This window comes from Miniopterus natalensis, chromosome 13 (genome assembly GCF_054644295.1).
Source record: "Miniopterus natalensis isolate mMinNat1 chromosome 13, mMinNat1.hap1, whole genome shotgun sequence".
NCBI classification, from domain to species: Eukaryota; Metazoa; Chordata; class Mammalia; order Chiroptera; family Miniopteridae; genus Miniopterus; species Miniopterus natalensis.
In genome coordinates this window covers 7,286,684-7,305,807 of record NC_142093.1, presented here as the reverse complement: position 1 = coordinate 7,305,807, position 19,124 = coordinate 7,286,684, and the positions used below count along the sequence as shown (strand labels likewise).

Below are 19,124 nucleotides of genomic sequence, written 5' to 3'. Positions count from 1 at the left end.
AGGAGACTATACATAATTAGTAACATTACTCCAACAGTCAGGGTCTCACAGGAAGCAGATGGCTCAAAGGAGTCATTGAGAGAGAGGGATGAAGGGCTTATTCAGGGGATGGACAGGGTTAAGGGGACCAGTAAGGATATCACAGCCAGCACCTAGAGACTGGCAGCAATGGGCAGGGTAAGGAAGTATTGTTCTGGAACCCACGAGAGCTATGGCTGTGCAAGAGGGCCCCCTGCAGGAGCACAGCCACTGCCAGCTGGCCGGGCGGAGGGAGTTTGGGGAGTAAATACTTCAACCCTCTCTCCACCTGCTGTATCTTTTCTTGGACAAACCAGAAAGCAAGGTAATCCAGGGAATGGCGTTCATAGGAGTCAGCCCCAGGGCACAGAGCAGGGTAGAGAAGGGCAGAGAATGGGTCAGGGGGGGAAATAAGAATGAGCAGCATAAGAACTAATGAGTATTTTATTTTATCTGAAATTTAACATCTGATCCAAGACAAGTTCTGAAGTATGACTGAGCTGTCGAACTACTAAGAGCATTTATTATTAAAAAGACATATATCTAATTTTTAAAGGGCAAAGAACCTTGGAGAAATGGCTGATTCTAGGACTAGTGTGGGGGAAGTAGAAGATAGCTGGAGCGTCTCACAGGGGCAGCAAGCCAGGAGGTGCTCCGAAAATGGGAGGGCAGGGCGGTCCGAAGAGACGCAGGAGCCAACCTGAAAGAGCTCCCAAGGGAAGGATCATGGCATAAAAAGTAAACGTGGCTTAGCTTTGAATGGTAAACACAGCCATATAGAATTATTCAGAGTTACATGTAAATGTACTGGGAAAGCTCTGCATGTCTAAGTTTTGTAATCAATGCTTACAGGGACGTGGAGATAATACCCAAACCATTACAGCTTAATGAGTTGTAAATGGCTACCCCCGGGGAAATTGGTGGGGGGGAGGTGTCTGCATTTTGTTTTTGTTTTAAATAAACCATGTGGAGTTATTTGACTATAAGCTCTGTGCATATGTTACTCTGAGAAAAACAAATATAAAAAATGGGATCGGTGGAAAAAAGGCAAAGCATCTTTTTTTGAATTTGGTTTGGGGACCAGACTTTAAACATTTGACAGGATTATACAGCTATTATTGACTATTGAAAAATGTGAAATTTTTACCACTGAGGCTTAAATCTTACAAATTAAAATAAGGAAAGCCAAACAAACGAATTTATTTTTGCACTTTATTATTTGTTTGATAACTATATTACTCTTAGATTTTTTGTTATTTTAATGAGAAAGAAAAGGTATTAAGCTGAATGTTCAGTCTTGTCATCCATATCTGAAAAATAGATTTTGTCAGAACTGATAAACCACGCATCTGCAATATTTCTACAATAAAAATATAATGATACGGTTTTTCTTTCCCACTGTTAAATGCCCTTTCTCCCTTTCCTGTCTTTCCTTCCCCTCTCCCCCCTCCCTTTCCCCACTTTCTTCCTTCGTGTTTTCCTAGTGGGGTTATTGCTCAAATACCGTAGTTTATGCTTATACCAGACCTGATCGTCCTGAGTACTGTGTTATATTTTGGGACACGAAAAACAATGAGAAATACATTAAATATGTGAAGAGTCTCATTTCTATTACTACCTGTGGAGATTTCTGCATTTTGGCTACGAAAGCTGAGGAACACCCTCAGGTAGGTGTTCCTTGACATTGTAAAACGTAGGTGAGTTGCCTACTTGGCAGAATTGGGCTGTAGTCATCTATTTGTCAAGCATGGCCCACTTGGTTTCCAGAACACTGGCAGCTAAACGTACAGCTACTAGGCAGGTGATTGATAAGTGCTCTCTGGAGAATCTGACCAGTTGCAGAGAAAGGCCTCTGAAAGCACTCACATTGGGTGTCCCCAAGGAAGCATCCCTGCCCGGCGTCAAGGAGGCTCGCCCATATACAAACATTTAGAATATATTTATGAAATTATACAAATTTTACTTGAGATGCTGGAAAGAGGAAGAGTGTAAGTGTAATCATGCGTAGAGAGTTTGTTAATTTGAAATCATTACCCTAATCAGGAGAACATCCAAGTAAAATAGTATTCTTAGTACAAGATACAAAAAAGACGGTTAACAGTAAAAAAAAAAAATGAAATGATCACTTTAGAATAATATGATATAAAGTGTGCATTATGCTTGATTATTTCCCTAATATGAATTGTTGATAATTATCCACATATGTGTTAATAATGGGCACTTTAAGTCATTTTCACTAGGTTGGATTATGTTTTTTCCAAATTAACTGAATTTTTCTGAATTTCTCATGTCATTTATATATTGCTTCAAAGGAGGAGAACGAGCTGGAAACATTTGGTGGAACGGTAACAAGTTAAATTAGCTCTTAAAGCTCATCATAGAATAAAAATTAATATTGATGTTATAGCTGATCAGGAATTTGAGAAGTATAAATAATGAAAAGTAGCCAGTGTATTTGTGTTTCTTAAGTGGCCTCATAAAAATCAGTATTCATTATTGAGAAATGAGCCTTGTTTGAATTTTAATTCATATTTCTTTATTTTTAAGGCTGTAGATTATATTTATCTGTTAGACTTTGACTTAACAATTTTATCTATTATTTCCCAGTTAGTGATACTGGAAAAAGAGATAAGCATGATCTGGTTAAGTATTATTTCCTTTCTTGTCCTCAAGCAGGAGTTCTGATACCTTTTGTTTTATTTGTTCACAGTTTATACTAGTTCTTTGCAATTCTATTGGTACACCATTGGATCCCAAATACATTGATATTGGTAAGGAAATGTTACTATTTATACTCTCTTTAATCAAGATTTATTTGTAAAACTGATGTGAAAACCTAACGGTGGCATTATTAAATCAGAATGGTGTTCTCCAAAACGAGGAGGCCCGTGCTTGCTGGTTTGCCAGGCCCAGTTTATGCCTGTTACCATGGTACCATTGTTAATGCTCCCTTTCACTGAATTAACCAGAAGTATCCCGGGTGATACAGTCAATTATAAGGTTATTTTATCTAAAATCCATAATCTCACAACTGCTATACTGCCATCATTTGCTTTAAATGGGAGCTATAATTGTATAGGACTTGGTATGCAAGGTAATGATTAGTATGTAATAAACTGAGGATTATAGAAAGAATTTTTCCCTTAAACCGCTTTTATTATTAATAAACTGCCTGTAAATACCTCTCTTCTAAAAAAACCACTTAACTGCTTATAAAAGTGAGTTTACTTTTCCAGAATTTTCCAATGAAATATGTCTATTAATAGGGACAACTTTAAAAAGGCCTTACTTTTTGTTTTCAGATATTTGTTACTTTAGATGTGCCATTCCTATATCCAAATTCTATGAAAGTACCCTTAAAAAATTACAAATCTTATTCTAAGTATTTTGTTAAAAACCATTACCAAATATATTGTTGCTGTTTCACTATAACTTCCAGAAGTAATGGTTTTCTTTGAAAGCATATGGTAGTTTATTGGATATGGTATTAGAAAAATTATTAGATTTCAAAAACTGAAAACCCATTGAATTATGTTCTGAATCTGAAACTAGTTGTTTCTTTTTTTTCTTCAGATTTCACATTTAGCCTTAACAGTCAAATGTTAGTGTCTGTCTTCTAAGTGTTTTATTTTGCTGAACCCTGTGGGTAATAAAAATGTGAGAAATATTTACGGGCTTCAAAGATTTTATACTTACGTTTGTCTTGGTAACTTCTATATCTTGAACCTTTTCAACTTCATGTCTTATATTTGTTGTTGCATAGTATGTATTTGTGTATATACATATATATGTTAGTGTTCCTTATTAAAAAGGCTTAGATTAAAATAACTACCGGTGTGTCACATGAGTATCTTCTATTTATTAGAAATAGAAGTCTAAGGGGGTGAGTTCTGTCATCTTGCAGATTATGCTTTTTCTTTTAATATCAGTTTTAATACAGAATCGTAATGCTGGTAGGATTAGCCTCAAAGTAATTTTGATAGAGGGTACTCTACTTTTTAATAAAGCCAGATGTAAATTCTTTGCCTCCATCAAATGGCAAACGCTTGAGGGCATGATTATTTGTAGTTTTGAGTCTAGAAACTTTTTTTTGGTGCAGTCTTTGTGGCTGAAATTTTAACAAACAGTTCTTTCATTGGTTTACTGCCAAAGTAAACTCAGCCAAGACTCAGTATTTTTTTATACTTTAAAATTTCTTTTTTAAGTTTCTATGCCAGATTTTCATGCGGACTGGAGGCTAAAGCAAAAAAAGTATGTACCTGATATTGTTCTAGAAAGTGTAATTTTTGTTTTGACACTTACTCTTCCTCCTATCAGTTTCTATAGAAACTTTAAAAAAGAACTTCATGCGTTCGTGGGACTGTGTTGTACTGTACACGTAGGAGTTAGGCACCCTGTTTTGGCGTTCTTCCTTTGAGCCCTCAGAGCACCCTTGGTGTATTTCTGTTCAAAACTTACTCTGCTCTGATTGCTGATTTTCTTGTCTGTCTTCCCCATGAGATTCTGAGCTTCTTTAACATCTATATCTATTCATTTCTGTATCCCAACTGCGTAAGACTATACTTGCCCCATAACAAATGTTTATTGAATGTACGAAAATATTTAAAATGCAGCCCATTTATTTAGTAAACCATCAATGAGTATGTATTGTTTTAGGTACTTACACTGGGTACAGGGAGGGATAAGAACTTAATTATGACATTTCCTGTAAGGTTACTATTATTATTGTTATCTTCCGTTTACGGTAAGTAAACTAAGGTTCAGAGAGAAGAGTAGTTTATCTAAGGCCACAGAGTTAGCAAATGCCTGTGGTTTGCATCCAGGAAGTCTGACTTTTACTGAGAACCACTAATATTTTAATTTTGAATGAATCAGGCTAATGATAAACTAGTGATTATTTAGGATGTATCAAAATAAAAAAGGGACAGGAGTGTAATTTATAATTGTAGGTAAACATTGGTTAGAAAAAGAATATGCTCAGGAAATATGATATTTTATGAGAAAGCAGCTATGGTTTGTGATCTTTGCATCACATTAAGGACATAACAATTACCAGCATCAGAGTCTCGGTGGGAGACTTGACCAAGAATTTCATGAGAACCTTGTGATTTCGTGAACGGACGATGCTGCCGAGCAGGGCCCCAGGCTTGCTGATCCACTCTGTTCTCTGCTCCCACGGGCCTCGCTCCTCTCCAGGGCTGCCTTTCAACCAGTCACTCCCACAGGAAAGGCTTCTGCCTCCCTCTAGAGTTTGGAAATAGCGCACATTTTTAATAGAAAAATCTTGACAATTGTAAGGGAAAACATTTTAAAAATACGATTCACTATACTGAGTTATTTAGCGTTTAAATGTTCTTGAATTTGAATCCCCAAGTTGTTAATCTATTCCATTAGCATCATACCACCAGTCTAGTTTCTAATTCTTTGTTCAGTTTCTAAGCCTCTTACTGCTTTAATGTCTTGTTTGGCCTGTGGCAAGGACTCCATAAATGATAGCTGCAGTTAACACCATTTGTTTATCCTGGCCATATAAATAATGACTTTTCATGATATTTATGAGTAGAAGAATAATTTTTGTGCCATTTTAATCATGAATTTAGAAATTAGGTACTAAAATGATCTTTTATGGAGTTTTAAAAAAAAAATATTTTGTGTGAATTCATTTAATTTTATGTTGTTTATTTTATTTGTGACCTTGGACAAGTTATTTTACTTCTTTAATTGTCCATTTATCTGTAGGATGGGTTTGATGAGACTTTCATTAAAGGGTACACAGTAGGAGCTTAATCGAACATTCTCTAAGAAGTAGAACTATGAAAAAAGCTATATGTTTAGGAGAATATACTCCCAAATTAGGAAGGAAGTTTGGAGAATTTTCTTCTGTAACTTAACGAGGAAGTGTAAGACATGCGAGATCGGAGGGAAGGGTAAATGCCCACACTGAGTGGTGGTGGTGGGGGTGGGCGGAAGGAATGGGATTTTATGTATGCATTCATTCATCAGTTAATGCGCATTTGGGCTGATTTTACTTTTTGGCTATTATGAACAATGCTGTTATGAGCGTTTGTGTATGAGTTTTTGTGTGGACATATGTTTTCATTTCTCTTGGGCATACCTAAGAGTGGGCCTGCTGGCACAGAGGGTAATTCTGTGTTTAGCGTTTTGAGGAACTGCTAAGCTGTGCGCCACTGTACATTCCCACCACTTCTCCACATCCTTGCCAATGCTCTCATCTGACTGCTTAGCTGTAGCAAGTGTGGCGGGTGTGAAGTGGCATTTATCCGGTGGCTGCTGCTGCTGAGCACCTTTGCATTGGCTTAGTGGTCATTTGTGTGTCTTCATCGGAGACATTTCTATTCAGATCCTTTGCCCATTTTTCAATTGGACTATTTGTCTCTGAGTTATAAGAGTCTTTATATATAATTTAGATATAATTCCTTATCATGTATATGACTTGCAAATATATTCTCCCTTTTGTGGGTTGTCTTTTCAGCTTTCAGATGGTGTCTTTTGAAGCACAAATGTTTTTAATTTGGATGAAGTCCAGTTTATCTACTTTTTCTTTGGTTGCTTAAATGTTTGGTGTCTCATGTAAGAAACCATTGCCTAACCCAAAGTCACAAAGATTTACTCCTACTTTTTTTTCTAAGAGTTCTATAGTTAGGTCTTTGACCCATTTGGAATTAATATTTTTGTATGGGTTTATAAGCTTTCGACTCTCATCTGATTTCCCAGACTCTGTGTGGGGTATGCTGTCTGTAAAATGAGGGGTTAAACTTAGTGGTCACTGAGATCCTTTGCGGTACATTCTGTGATTCTGTGTAACTCTCACCTGATTGTCCCGATGCTCTTTTTAATAGTACCATCATTTGTTGCAATGACGAAAACCCATGTGATAGCGGCTTCAAAAGAAGCATTTTATATCTGGCAATACCGTGTGTCAAAGAAGCTCACAGCGTTGGAAATTAATCAGTTGATACGGCCTCGGAAAGAAGGGAGAGAAAGGTAGATCTTTTGATGCATGTATTTTAGAAGCTCAGCCATATCCCATTTATATTATTTATTTTTTATTTTTCCAAAACCCGTAGAGAATTCTTGTAAGAGTTTCTTTGAGTTGAACTGACAGCATATACTGGGAAGCAAGATCTCAAATGCTGCCCTCAACCATACCATGTTTAAATCAGGCTTAATTCATCATAAACAGTCATTCTTGAGAATGGTCAATTGTTTTGAGTAATAGAAATAATATTTTCTCATTAATTTGAATATCTTTCAAGTATGTCTGTTTAAATTTATCCAAATAAAAGAGAGGTAAGCATGGTGTAATAATGGAAATCCTTTAGAGATACAGACTGGGAATCCATGCTTTTATAAGGAAATGGCTGTTCTTACTCACCCACTCTCACCACGTTAGGGTTCCACTGCTTCACTGAAATATGGTGATTCAGCTGGGGTCTGTGTATTAGTGGCGCGGGTCTTTCCAGGACCAGGAGGGTGGGGTGATTCTAGTGTTGTCACCATGGGAGAGGCAGATTCTCGGACATGGGTATGGAGGGTGTCCTAGGTGGGGTGCACTGGTCACTTGGCTTCTTTCTCTTACCCTGGGTCCCAGGGTGTCTGAGTTGGAACTACCTCTGGTAACTGGGGTTAAGGGGACGCCACCGCATGGAGAAGCTGGGAGCCAGGATGGGGTTCTCTGCGGTCAGTCGTTTCTCATAGAGCTGCTCCGTGTTGCCCTTTTGTTATTCTGAGCCACTAAGTAAAGCATTTTATTTTGATGACTAAGGAGAAATAGTAACTGTGTATACTTAACAGAAACTTGTTAAGATGTGGAAACTGCTGCCTTTGAATTGGTCCACCTGTCTGTATTTAATATATTTACATTAAATTCAACATTTGATCTCCTTGATACATTGATGAAAGTACAATTATAATTTCAATTAAGCAATGATAAAATTTTATGGTATTTTAAAGCTGGAAAATGGCTTGATTTTCCTGTGATTATGTTACAGTTTTTTGAGCCCCTTTTACATATCGGGCTGTTTATGCATATGCTTATAAACACCACCGCATTTGTGCCCCTCAGAAGCCCTCTAAAGGGGGAGTTGTCACCCTTATTTTACAGATGAAGAAACTGAGGCTCAGAGAAATTAAGCAACTTGCCTAAGGCCTCAGAGCTACTCTCTGATGTATCTACTCTGTTTACCTCCATTTATTTTAATATTTTTTCAGCAGACGTTATAGAGTACCTGACAGTATGTGCACTGGAGAAATGGTGTTTGTCTCCAGGCAGCTCACCAGCTGGTGGGAGAGACTAGTAAACTGGCAGTGAGACTGCAGTGCAAATAAGTGTGACAGTCCAGGTGTCAGAGAGATGATGGAAGCCCCACAGTGGTGGGTCTTCATGACCCAGTAAGTGCAGGGAAGAATTTGGAACAAAAACTCCACTCGTTAGAGCTTCCCAAGTATATTAAGGTTTCACTTTTATTAAGCACATTGGTAGAAGGGAAGCTATGGAGAAACAAGAGAAACTTAGTGTAAGTGACTCCTGACTGATGTTCATTTGGAGAGTAAGGTAAAATATCTCTTGGGGCTTAATGAAATTCATTGGAAATAGGTGAGTCAATGTTCAAATATACTTTTGGCACAGCTTTCAGGAACATGAGACTTGTATAACTAATAAACACCTGGTAGATAGTTTCTACCTTTATTAAGATTGAGCTTTGTCAAGAACTCTTTAAAATAATGACATTTATATTAAATAACAATATTCATTGGTGTTCTCCAGTCCTTTAACTGTTCTAGAGATTATGAACTAGTATAACCTTTATACAATCACTGAAATTATGATTTTCCCCCAGAATTTATCATGTTGATGATACGCCTTCTGGATCAGTGGATGGGGTGCTTGATTATAGCAAAGCCATTCAAGTAGGTGATTTTATTGCTGCCATCAGATGTTAATATCTATAGATTTGGAAATACTGTAATTTTATTTTGAGACCTGAAAAAGAGTGTGTTTCCAGTGATAGGATATTACTATAGTAATTCTTTTAAAAATTTTCTATTCTGAAAACTATTTTCTAGATCTAATTTTTTCTTCTTTTGATTTTTAAAAACATTTTATTTTGAAATAATTGTAGTCTTACAGGGAGTTGCAAAATAGCACATAGAACCCCTTTCCCCAGCTTCCTCAGTGGTGACATTTTGTGTAAGTGGAGTATGATACCGAAATCAGGAGATTGACCTTGGCACTATTGTTGTTAAACTGTGGCCTGAGTCCTTATTGATTGCACTGGTTCATACATGTATACTTGTGCACATAGTCTTATGTGATTTTATCATCAGGAAGGTACTTGCCTTGTGCTACTTCTTTATTTTCACACCCCCTCTCCACTGCATCCCTGTTCCCTGGCAACCACTAATTTGTTTCCATCTCTAGAGTTTTGACACCCTGAGAATGTTTTACGAATGAAATCATACAGCATGTGCCCTTTGGAGATGGGCTTTCTTTCACTAAGCATAATCTCTTGAGGGCCATCCAGGTGTGGCGTTACCAGGCCATTTCTCCCTTCATTTTGGCATAGTTGATCCTTCTACCATCTGTTCACCTTTTAGGAGTAAGCTCAGGTTTTTGCCTCCCTGCCCATTTTGTGTAAGTTAGATAATCCTTCCGCTGTGCTCTCATAACTCCTGTGTGGACCTCTTTTTTTTAATGATACTGTAATGTAGTTAGGTGTTTGTTTCACTGTCTTTCCCAGTAGACTTCTGACTAATCCCTGAGGGTAAAGATTTCATTCTAGTATCTCCAGTGCTTAGTTCAGTGTCTGGCACATAGTAGGTGCTCAGTTAGTAAGTGTTTGTTAAGTTAATAAATGTGTTGTTCAACTGCATACTACCTTATACCAGATTAGTCAATCAGTATTTGTTAAAGAATAACTATTGATTTATTTTAGGGCACAAGGGATCCAATTTGTGCCATAACTGCATCTGATAAGATGTTGATTGTGGTAAGTTGTGAATAAATTATTTTATGAATAATAATTGTTTAAATTGTAAAACAGAGTAAAGCAATATGTTTTGGATTTGAATATCATCTTATAGGGCACTTTGCATTTTACTGAATTCAACATAAGTAATAAATTGTTCATCTTTTGCAAAAATAGCTGTTTGTAAAAGCAGTGGAATGGGGGCCAGTGGGGAGAGTTTGACACTGGGTTGAATGAGCCCTCTACAGGGCTGGCAGAAGTGGGGCAGATTGGATGGTAGTAGTAGGTTTAGAAAGTTTCCCCCTCCCTGTGGCCTGCTAGTTTAAATTGGAGAAAGTGCTTTGGCTCAGCTGCTTTTGTAGGATGAAGAGGCAGTGTGTTTGCTAACCAGTAAAATAAAGAAGTATATAGTAAGTTTTTGCTGAATTTTTCAAATAACATCAGTGTATAGCGTCTTTTCTTGAGTTCTGACATTTGAAAATATTAATTTTAGAGATAAATGTTTACTTTAACATAGTAATGCTGGTAGAGTCACTGAATTTGAATTATGTAAACCAAGCCTTAATGGTGTCTGTTTGCAGTTCTAGTTATGTGCCTTAGCCACTAGTTCATTTCAGGGAGGAAAAGCCTTAAGAACACAGTGTTCCTTTTTCCTCGCCAGGTGAACATGGCGTATGTTTAAGCAGTTTGCCTTAGGTCTGTGGAATCTCTTGTTTTCTTTTTTCTTTTTAAAAATATGTTTTTATTGATTTTCTTAGAGAGAGGGGAAGGGAGAGGGAGAGATAGAAACATGGATTTCACGCCCCCTACTGGGGATCGAGCCTGGGTTCTGCAAGCTGGGCATGTGCCCTGACCTCTAATGGAACCAGCAACCTCTGGTGCACAGGAGGCCACTCAAGCCACTGAGCCACACCAGCTGGGTGTGCTTGTTTTCTTTTGAGATTCTTTGTTATACAGTAGGCTGTTTTTTTTGTGTGTGTGTTTCTGACATTTGCAGAAGAAAAAAAACCACATGCAACTCAGAGCAATCACAAAAATTGACCTAATTCCTAAATGACAGAATCTACCTCTAAGAAACACACTCAGATAGTTTTAATACCAGCCAAAAGTTCCAATGGAAAAGATATCCTCTGCATTGAAAACTGCTTTCCACTCTTGCAATGTAAGCAGTTTTTTGAACTTTGCTTTTTCAGACTTTTTATGCCACAGGATCCCCTTTTTCAAAAATAAAACTATTTTGTCAACATATTAAATCTTGTAAAACCCATATGTCCCTTTTATACATTAAAACAATTGTTCCCCCTCCCCACCCTCTGGCCCTCCCCAGCCTTTCTGATGGAGCGCCCTTGAGAGTCACGCTGCAAAAGCAGTGCTGCTCTGTCAAAGGGGAGAGGGGAAGATTGGCTGCCCAATGAGCCTCCACTGTGTCCCATTGAGAACCACAGTGCTCTCCTCAAGGCATGCACAGAGTTGCACAGGAACTTATACTCTATTTTTATTTTTAAACACATTTAAACTAATACTGATTGTATCACTGCTTTCTGATCATCTCCCTAACTCGGATCAGATAGACTTTCAGTAGCAACTGTTTCATATGGTGATCTTACATTGATTTTTCATATGTATGAAATTTAATTCTGTAAATGCTTTATATTTTAGCTTTTAATATACCCTGAATATTACCTAGACAACAACTATAAATAACCCTAGGTGTTTCCTCCTTGTAATGTAAGAATGTATGTATTATTGAAGGACTAGATTTTTGACTTCAGTTTCAAATGCTACATGAAAAAGAAATTGGGTCACCTTTGGCCACTTTTTTAGGCTTTAATTAACTTAGGAGATATATATGTGCTCAGTAGCATGATTCAGTATTACCAGGGAATTCTCTGTGACACCATCACTTTGATTTTGAAACAAATGTATGAACATAGAGAGAGGCCTGTAGTTGTAACTTAATATTATTGTGGGAAATTTGCTTTAGTAATCAAAAATAATTTCCGTAGGGTCGTGAATCTGGCACCATTCAGAGATACAGTCTTCCTAATGTCGGTTTGGTTCAAAAATATTCCCTTAACTGTCGAGCCAGCCAGTTGTCGCTGAATTGCAACTCCAGGTCAGTCTGAGAACTCTCCTCAAGCAGGTGTCTGATTTAGAGGTTATCGCTTTGGATTGCTGTATTTATGTAGTAAGTGCAAAGATGTGTGTTCGTTTAAACTTGCCTTATAGTTGAGCGTGGTTTTACTAATATATATATTTTTGTACTGTATTTGGTTTAGATGTCTTTCTCCAGTTGGGTAAACTATAGAAGTTCTAGTGTAATGTTTTAAGTTATTTATATGCCAGTTGCTTTAATCCTCTCAGATACCTTCTTCCCTCAAGGAGGCAAAGTGGAGAGTAGTCCATGTCTTCTATCAAATTTGTAAACATTTGTTTCGAGTCAGCTCTTTATTTAAAGGCATTTCCTCCTTATTCCCGGGTTCCCATGAGCTGACTGGTTATAGGTAATTATATTCATGATTGCTGGTAGTGATTTTAGTTTCCCTTCCCCCATTTCATTATTTGTAGTCGTCTTGCCATCATAGACCACTCAGGAGTTCTAACTTTCTTTGACTTGGACGCTCGGGTGACAGACAGCACGGGACAGCAAGCCATCGGCGAGCTGTTGAAATTGGAGAGAAGGGATGTCTGGGACATGAAGTGGGCCAAAGATAATCCTGACTTGTTTGCAATGATGGAGAAGACAAGGATGTATGTTTTCAGAAACTTGGATCCTGAGGTAAGAACAAGAAGTGAGCATTAATGGTACATGATGAGCCACATAGCAAGGCCCTGGTATTTCCCCTTTGTTTCTCCAGCAGGTTTATTGGTGTTGGCTGCGTGAGTTTCTGAAAGGAAATGGAAACATTTCTGTAGAGTTTGAAAATATTTGGTCTTAAGGGGGACTAACACTTGGCCTTTAAATATTCTCCACTTCCTCTGAAAGGCACTTCCTAAGCGTTTTATCTGTTTTCTTAAAAGGCGAAACTGTGATAATTAACTATTGTCTTTATTTTTTCCTGTGGAAGTATAAAAAAATAAAAAAATCAGTACTTATTTACCATAAATGCTTAAAACAACCTAACTCAAAAAGCGTGTTTTGAAATGGCCTCGCCCTTCCATTTTTTTCTGCCTGAGCTGCTGCCTTGTTGTGTGCTCCCCTCCTCATTACGCAGGCGCTGTCACCCACTAATCCACCTTCTTAGTCTGATAACCTTATGAATGTGCAAATGTAGACTGTGACTGATCTACTCTTGCGGGGGTGCCAGGAAGCCCCTTGCCACTAATTTTAAAGTTATATTTTGCTTTCCTACTTGTGGCTCACATCAGCTAATATTTAGGCGCTGAATTCTCCTTTCAGTCTGCTCTGGATCAACTGTTAACTGTTGTGTTTAGGAAATTCAAAATAATTTAAGTGGTAGCCATCATTAAGATCAATCTTTGAAATGATTAATGGAGTTTCAATTTGGAATTTTCTGTACCCCACTAATGTAAATAATAATAGATGGGTTAATAAATGCTTTATGTCATTAATTGATGTTGGTTTGGACCTATAGTTTTCTGCTTGGGGAAGAAATTGCATGCTTGGGCTCCTGAGCTGCTGACGGTCTTCTGTAGTAATTTATTTAGTGGTGAACTATTTGCCTCTTTAATACCCTAAATTATTTTTACACTTCCTCCTTTGATCCCTACAGGGTCTTTGGGTTGGTAAATGACCTGAAATAAATTGCTTAAAGGTTTTGTTAGCACTGTTTGGAGCCTTCAGGATCTGTGTAATTTTTGGACCCTAAAATAATGGGTCGAAGGAAAGGCACTCACTTGATCTATAAGTGTGGCTGGCTTCTTCCAAGGGTCCAAGGGAAATTCGGCCCTTGCCACAAAACAAGTGTGGGGATTAGACAGGTAACCACAGGGTCCCCTTGAAGACAGAGGCAGAATACTTTTTGAATGTTAGGGTCCTTGTGTCCATCCTTGGAAATTACTGCTAACTACTGCTCATCCTAATTCAGAAGCCACGTGCCTGGAGAAGCGAGGGTGCGGTGCCTGCCTGTTCAGAGTGTGTCTAGCGCACGTGGGGCGTGTAGCGCCCAGTGAAGTCTGTGCCTGCGGAAGGCATTTCTTAAGTAGTTTGAACAGAACAGCCTTTTAAAATTTGAGCCTGCTGCCCGGCTCGGCAGGTGCTTCAGTTTCTGTGAGATTTACAGCCAGATGGGCTTTTATAGCCTTACCCCGACTGGGTGTCTTCATGGACGGCGTGTAGCGTTCCCATGGGTGAGGGCGCCGGCGGGCGGTGCCCTGGGGCCCTTTCTCGCTGTTGGTTCCCCTGCTGCCTGTGGACTGACGGTGTCGGGACACGCTCGCCAGCACGGAACTCGCTGGAGCTTTCGGGACGGAGCCCCCACATTGTTGTTCAGGACGGAAGCACACTGCTGTGTGATGGTTAATGCCGAATACTGTTTCATCCGAGTGTTAGCAGGAATTCTAAATTATACAAATATAGTGTTTGTCAATTTTATTAAGAATTAAATTTAATGTCAAATTGCATGCATAAGAATGATCAAGCCTTATAAGGCATTTTTGGGTTGAGAAAATTTGGACTGATGTTGGATGCTGTTAGGGAATTAATATTGGTTATGTAAGGTGTGGAAGTACTAATGCGGCCACACAAGAGAACGTCTTTATCTTTTACAGACATGTACTGAAATACTTAGGGGTGAATGTCATGATGTGTATAAATTTACTTTATTTACTTTAAAATACTTCAGGCAAAAAATTGACTGAAGCTTATTTAGTAAAATGTTAATAATTATTTAGCCAATGGGTATATGGGTGTTAATGATATCCTCTCTACTTTTCTATTGGTTTGAAAAATTTGATAATAAAATTTAAAATCATGATATGTTGAGGAAGGAAAATTTTATATAATTAAGCATAACATTTGATTTTGTCTTTAAAGGAACCCATTCAAACTTCTGGATATATTTGTAACTTTGAGGATTTAGAAATTAAATCTGTTTTATTGGACGAGATATTAAAGGTAATTATTTTTATTTTTTTAGTTTTAATCCTCACTGGAGGGCATGTTTTATTGATTACTTAGAGAGAGGGGGAGAGAGAAACATCGATGTGCAAGAGACACATCGATTGGTTGCCTCATGTAGGAATGCGCCCCAACTGGGGATCGAACCTGCAACCCAGGCATGTGCTCTGACCAGGAATTGGACCTGCAACCTTTTGATATAGGGAAAGACACTCCAACCAACTGAGCCACACCTGCCAGGGCAAGGTAATTCTTTTTTTTTAAATTTTTTTTTAAGTATATCTTTATTGATTTCAGAGAGAGGAAAGGAGGGGGAGAGAGAGAGAGAGAGAAACATCAATGATGAGAGAGTCATTGATTGGCTGCCTAGCCCGCATCCCGGGCATGTGCCCTGACCAGGAATCGAACCCCGATCTCCTGGATCCTAGGTCAATGCTCAATTGCTGAGCCACGCCCGGCCGGGCAAGGTAATTCTTAAAAAAACAACTCTAGCCCAGCCTGCATGGCTCAGTGGTTGAGCATTGACCTAGGATCCAGGAGCTCGCAGTTCGATTGCTGGTCAGGGCATGTGCCTGGGTTGTGGGCTCTGTCCCCAGTCAGGGGCATGTAGGAGGCAGCCGATCAATGACTCTCTCATCATTGATGTTTCTCTCTCTCTCTGTCTCCCTTCCTCTCTCTGAAATCAGTAAAGATATATTAAAAAAAATAAAAATAAGTAAAATTAAAAAAAAATTCTGTTTCTGTCACTGGCTTGACTGGGGTTCAGTTTTGCACCAAGCAATGTGGAGTCCCGGTTAAAAGTGTAGATTGAGGAGTCAGAATATCTGGGTCCCAGCCCTGCTCTGTCACCTGTACACCTTTAGACAGCTTCCTTCTCCTCTTTGTGCACACTGTCCTGTGCACAAGCCTGTTTCTTACCTCTATGAAATATGGACAATGATAACCCCTGTCTGATAGGGTTATTATAGTGTGTGGAAAGCACTTAGCACAGTGCGCGGACCAGGAGCTCAGAAATGTTAGCTAGTTGTCATTGCTTTTATCTTACTAACCAAGAGGTGCTGAGGAAACATTTGACAATTTACTTCAGTCTAGCTCTAGGATACTTGAGTGACTTTTTCTTTGAAAGTTTACTCTCTTTTCATTTTTCCCCAGGTTTTTAAAAATCTTTTTCTGCTTCCAGATATCTTTTTGAAACCCTACTTTGGCCTTCATTAACCATACGTTGAGAATTCTTTTTCCTCTAAGACTATGCTGAGCATAGTTTTAGCCTCGTTTCATCCAAAGCACTTACTTTTTATATATACTTCATATATTTTTGGAATTAGGATAGTAGATTTTAAATTTCTAGAAGTTAGTTGGAGTTTTCAGATTTTGGTTTGATATGTAAGTTATAGCCGTTTTATTATGAACTAGTTTTTTAGTTTTTTCCCCTGTGTCATGACCACCCTGCAGCAGCAGGATGGGTCCCCACCCAAAGTTCAGTTTGGATGTCAAGGGTGATGACCCCACAGACACCAAGAGGGTGTAGAAAGGTTATTACTGACATAATGAGGCTTTTGGGGGAAAAAGGGCAGGCTCCCCAAGCTGGTCTGAACGTGGTTTGAGAGAGCGGGAGAGGAGATGGCTTGACATTTTTTGGTAGTTAGAGGGTAGTTGTCTAGTCTTACACTTAAATCTTTCGGGAAAGAGGACAAGCAAAAGGCCTCATCTCTTCATCCTTCAGAGAAGAAAAGGGAAATTATATATTCTCTGATGTTATGCATTCCATTTCAGTAGGACAGTAACTGCAGGTGGAAGAAGTTCAGTGCCTTTGCAAGCCTAACACCTTCAACAGGGACAGGGCTTTCTCTCCGCTTTCTGCGGAAGTGCTGGCCACATGGAGAAGAGCCAGGCGCATGTTTGGAGATAATATAACCCAGGTTGCAGTAACGCCTCTGACTTCAGTTTTGATGGCTGACTGCTGGCAGCTTATAAGCCTCACCTCTCGTCCTTCCCCTTCCGCTTCTGCCTCATGTCTGTAGGAGGGTAGGCAGGTTGGAGAAAGTTGTTGCATAAGCAGGAAGCAGTGGAACTAGGATTTGATCCTAGGTCTGTTTGAATCCGACCTCGTGCTCTTTCCACACGTCGTCCTTTGTTCCTGGAAGTCCCCTAAGAACTCCTCAGTTTCTGGATGCGGTGGTTTAGTGGCAGGGTGAGCAGGGGGTCCATGTGGCTTAGTTCACCTTTTCAGAGCACCCTAGTCTCCAGGAGCCATTGCTGTTTACAGCTGCGGGTTCTAGTTTTCTCCTGCGCTTCACTTTTCATTACTTGGAATATGTAGAGTATTGCTGAGTTCATTATAATGGCTTGTTTCCTTTCTTTGGCCATTAGCTCTTTCCTGAAAGACAGCCCTTCAGTTTTTTGTTTTTTTTTTGTCAGCCACCTAATTACAAAACAGAAGTGGTTATGAACACTAGCTCTTTTTCTTTTGTTTGTCTGCTGCTCAGCAGCACGTGGAGCAACCATTCCATCTTCGAGGCCAGGAGGGAGGGTAAGGAGGGAGGGGCAGAGGCCCTGCACCCACGTTTGCTGTTTTCGGGAGGCCCAGCACTTTGGGTAAGAAGAGAGCAGCACCTGGGGAATAAACTGTTTGGTTGAGGGAAACCAGGCTGCCTGAGTTTCCCTTCTACAAAGGGACCCCTTTACCACAGTCCCCGCTTCCCCACAGGCAGCGCGAGAGCCTCAGAGGGCTGTTTTCTAGATAACTAAAGAGACCCACCCAGGGGACTTTCTTTGCTGCCAAGTTTTGCTTAAAATATGATGCAGTTTTTTTGTTAAACTGTAAAAAAGAAACATATATTCCAAAGGCAACTATTTGAGTTCCTTTCTTTCCATCTTTACTTTAGAATCCAGAACACCCCAACAAGGATTACATAATTAACTTTGAGATTCGGTCCCTGCGAGACAGTCGAGCATTGATTGAGAAGGTTGGAATTGAAGACGCATCTCAGTTCATAGAGAACAATCCTCACCCCCGACTCTGGTATGTGAAGGTAAAAACCCCTCCCCGAGGGGCTGGTGGATGCTGCAAAGCCTCAGCTCCATGGTCCCCCTCTCATGCCACCTCCACAGGGATGGACCCCTGCTCTCGCTCTTCCTTCTAAGATCGAGAAATTCATTGTAGATTCGGAACTCAAAATAAGCATAATACTAACTGAAACATGTAGAAAATGTGAGAATAATCACTTCCTACCATGTTTCACTGGAAACCATAGTTATAATAATTGAATTCTGCTTCAAGGCTTGTTTATTGGTAATTTGCAATATTTTCTGGTTTTTGTTTTTTTTAATGTATCTTTATTAATTTCAGAGAGAGGAAGGGAGGGGGAGAGAGAGAACCATCAATGATGAGAGTCATTGATCAGCTGCCTCCTGCCCTCCCCCCACTGGGGATCAAGCCTGCAACCCGGGCATGTGCCCTGACCGGGAATTGAACCTCAGTCTCCTGGATCCCAGGTCGATGCTCGACCACTGAGCCACATGGCACGGCTTCTGATTCTTTTGTATGCAGGCGCCTGCTGGCTGAAGCCGCGCTACAGAAACTGGACCTGCAGACCGCAGAGCAGGCGTTCGTGCGCTGCAAGGACTACCAGGGCATCAAGTTTGTGAAGCGTCTGGGCAACCTGCAGAGCGAGACCATGAAGCAGGCGGAGGTGGCGGCCTACTTCGGCAGGTTCGAGGAGGCCGAGCGGATGTACCTCGATAAGGACAGAAGGTCAGTGCTGAAGGCGGCGCCCTGGGGCTGCCGGAGTTCCTACCCTATGAACGAGGAACGTCGGAGAGGCCAACTGCCTTAGACCATTTCGTCTAGAAAAGAGTTTCAGTGCGGATTACAACCTAGATATTCTACATGTGCCTCGTTAACTTATGGTTTGTGATTTGGGGGCAGTTTTCTTCCCAATTTTTACACATATGACTAGCTGGCCGTGGGAGACTTTTTTCACTTGGTAGGAAAGATAATCATGTGCGTACAGACTGGGGGCTTTTATTACTTATTA

General features: G+C 39.6%; 1 protein-coding gene across 2 annotated transcripts in view; it reads left to right on the top strand.

Moving 5' to 3' along the window:
* The window catches only part of WDR35 (WD repeat domain 35), a 38,691-nt gene that overhangs the window by 10,987 nt on the left and 8,580 nt on the right, over positions 1–19,124 (top strand). For both annotated transcript variants that reach the window (XM_087823371.1, XM_087823372.1), the window contains exons 10-19: positions 1,503–1,685; positions 2,729–2,789; positions 6,879–7,023; positions 8,880–8,949; positions 9,975–10,028; positions 12,014–12,123; positions 12,576–12,786; positions 15,004–15,084; positions 17,973–18,109; positions 18,638–18,841. In XM_087823371.1, coding sequence (XP_087679497.1) covers positions 1,503–1,685; positions 2,729–2,789; positions 6,879–7,023; positions 8,880–8,949; positions 9,975–10,028; positions 12,014–12,123; positions 12,576–12,786; positions 15,004–15,084; positions 17,973–18,109; positions 18,638–18,841 — 1,256 coding nt within the window. The remainder of the gene's footprint in view (positions 1–1,502; positions 1,686–2,728; positions 2,790–6,878; positions 7,024–8,879; positions 8,950–9,974; positions 10,029–12,013; positions 12,124–12,575; positions 12,787–15,003; positions 15,085–17,972; positions 18,110–18,637; positions 18,842–19,124) is intronic.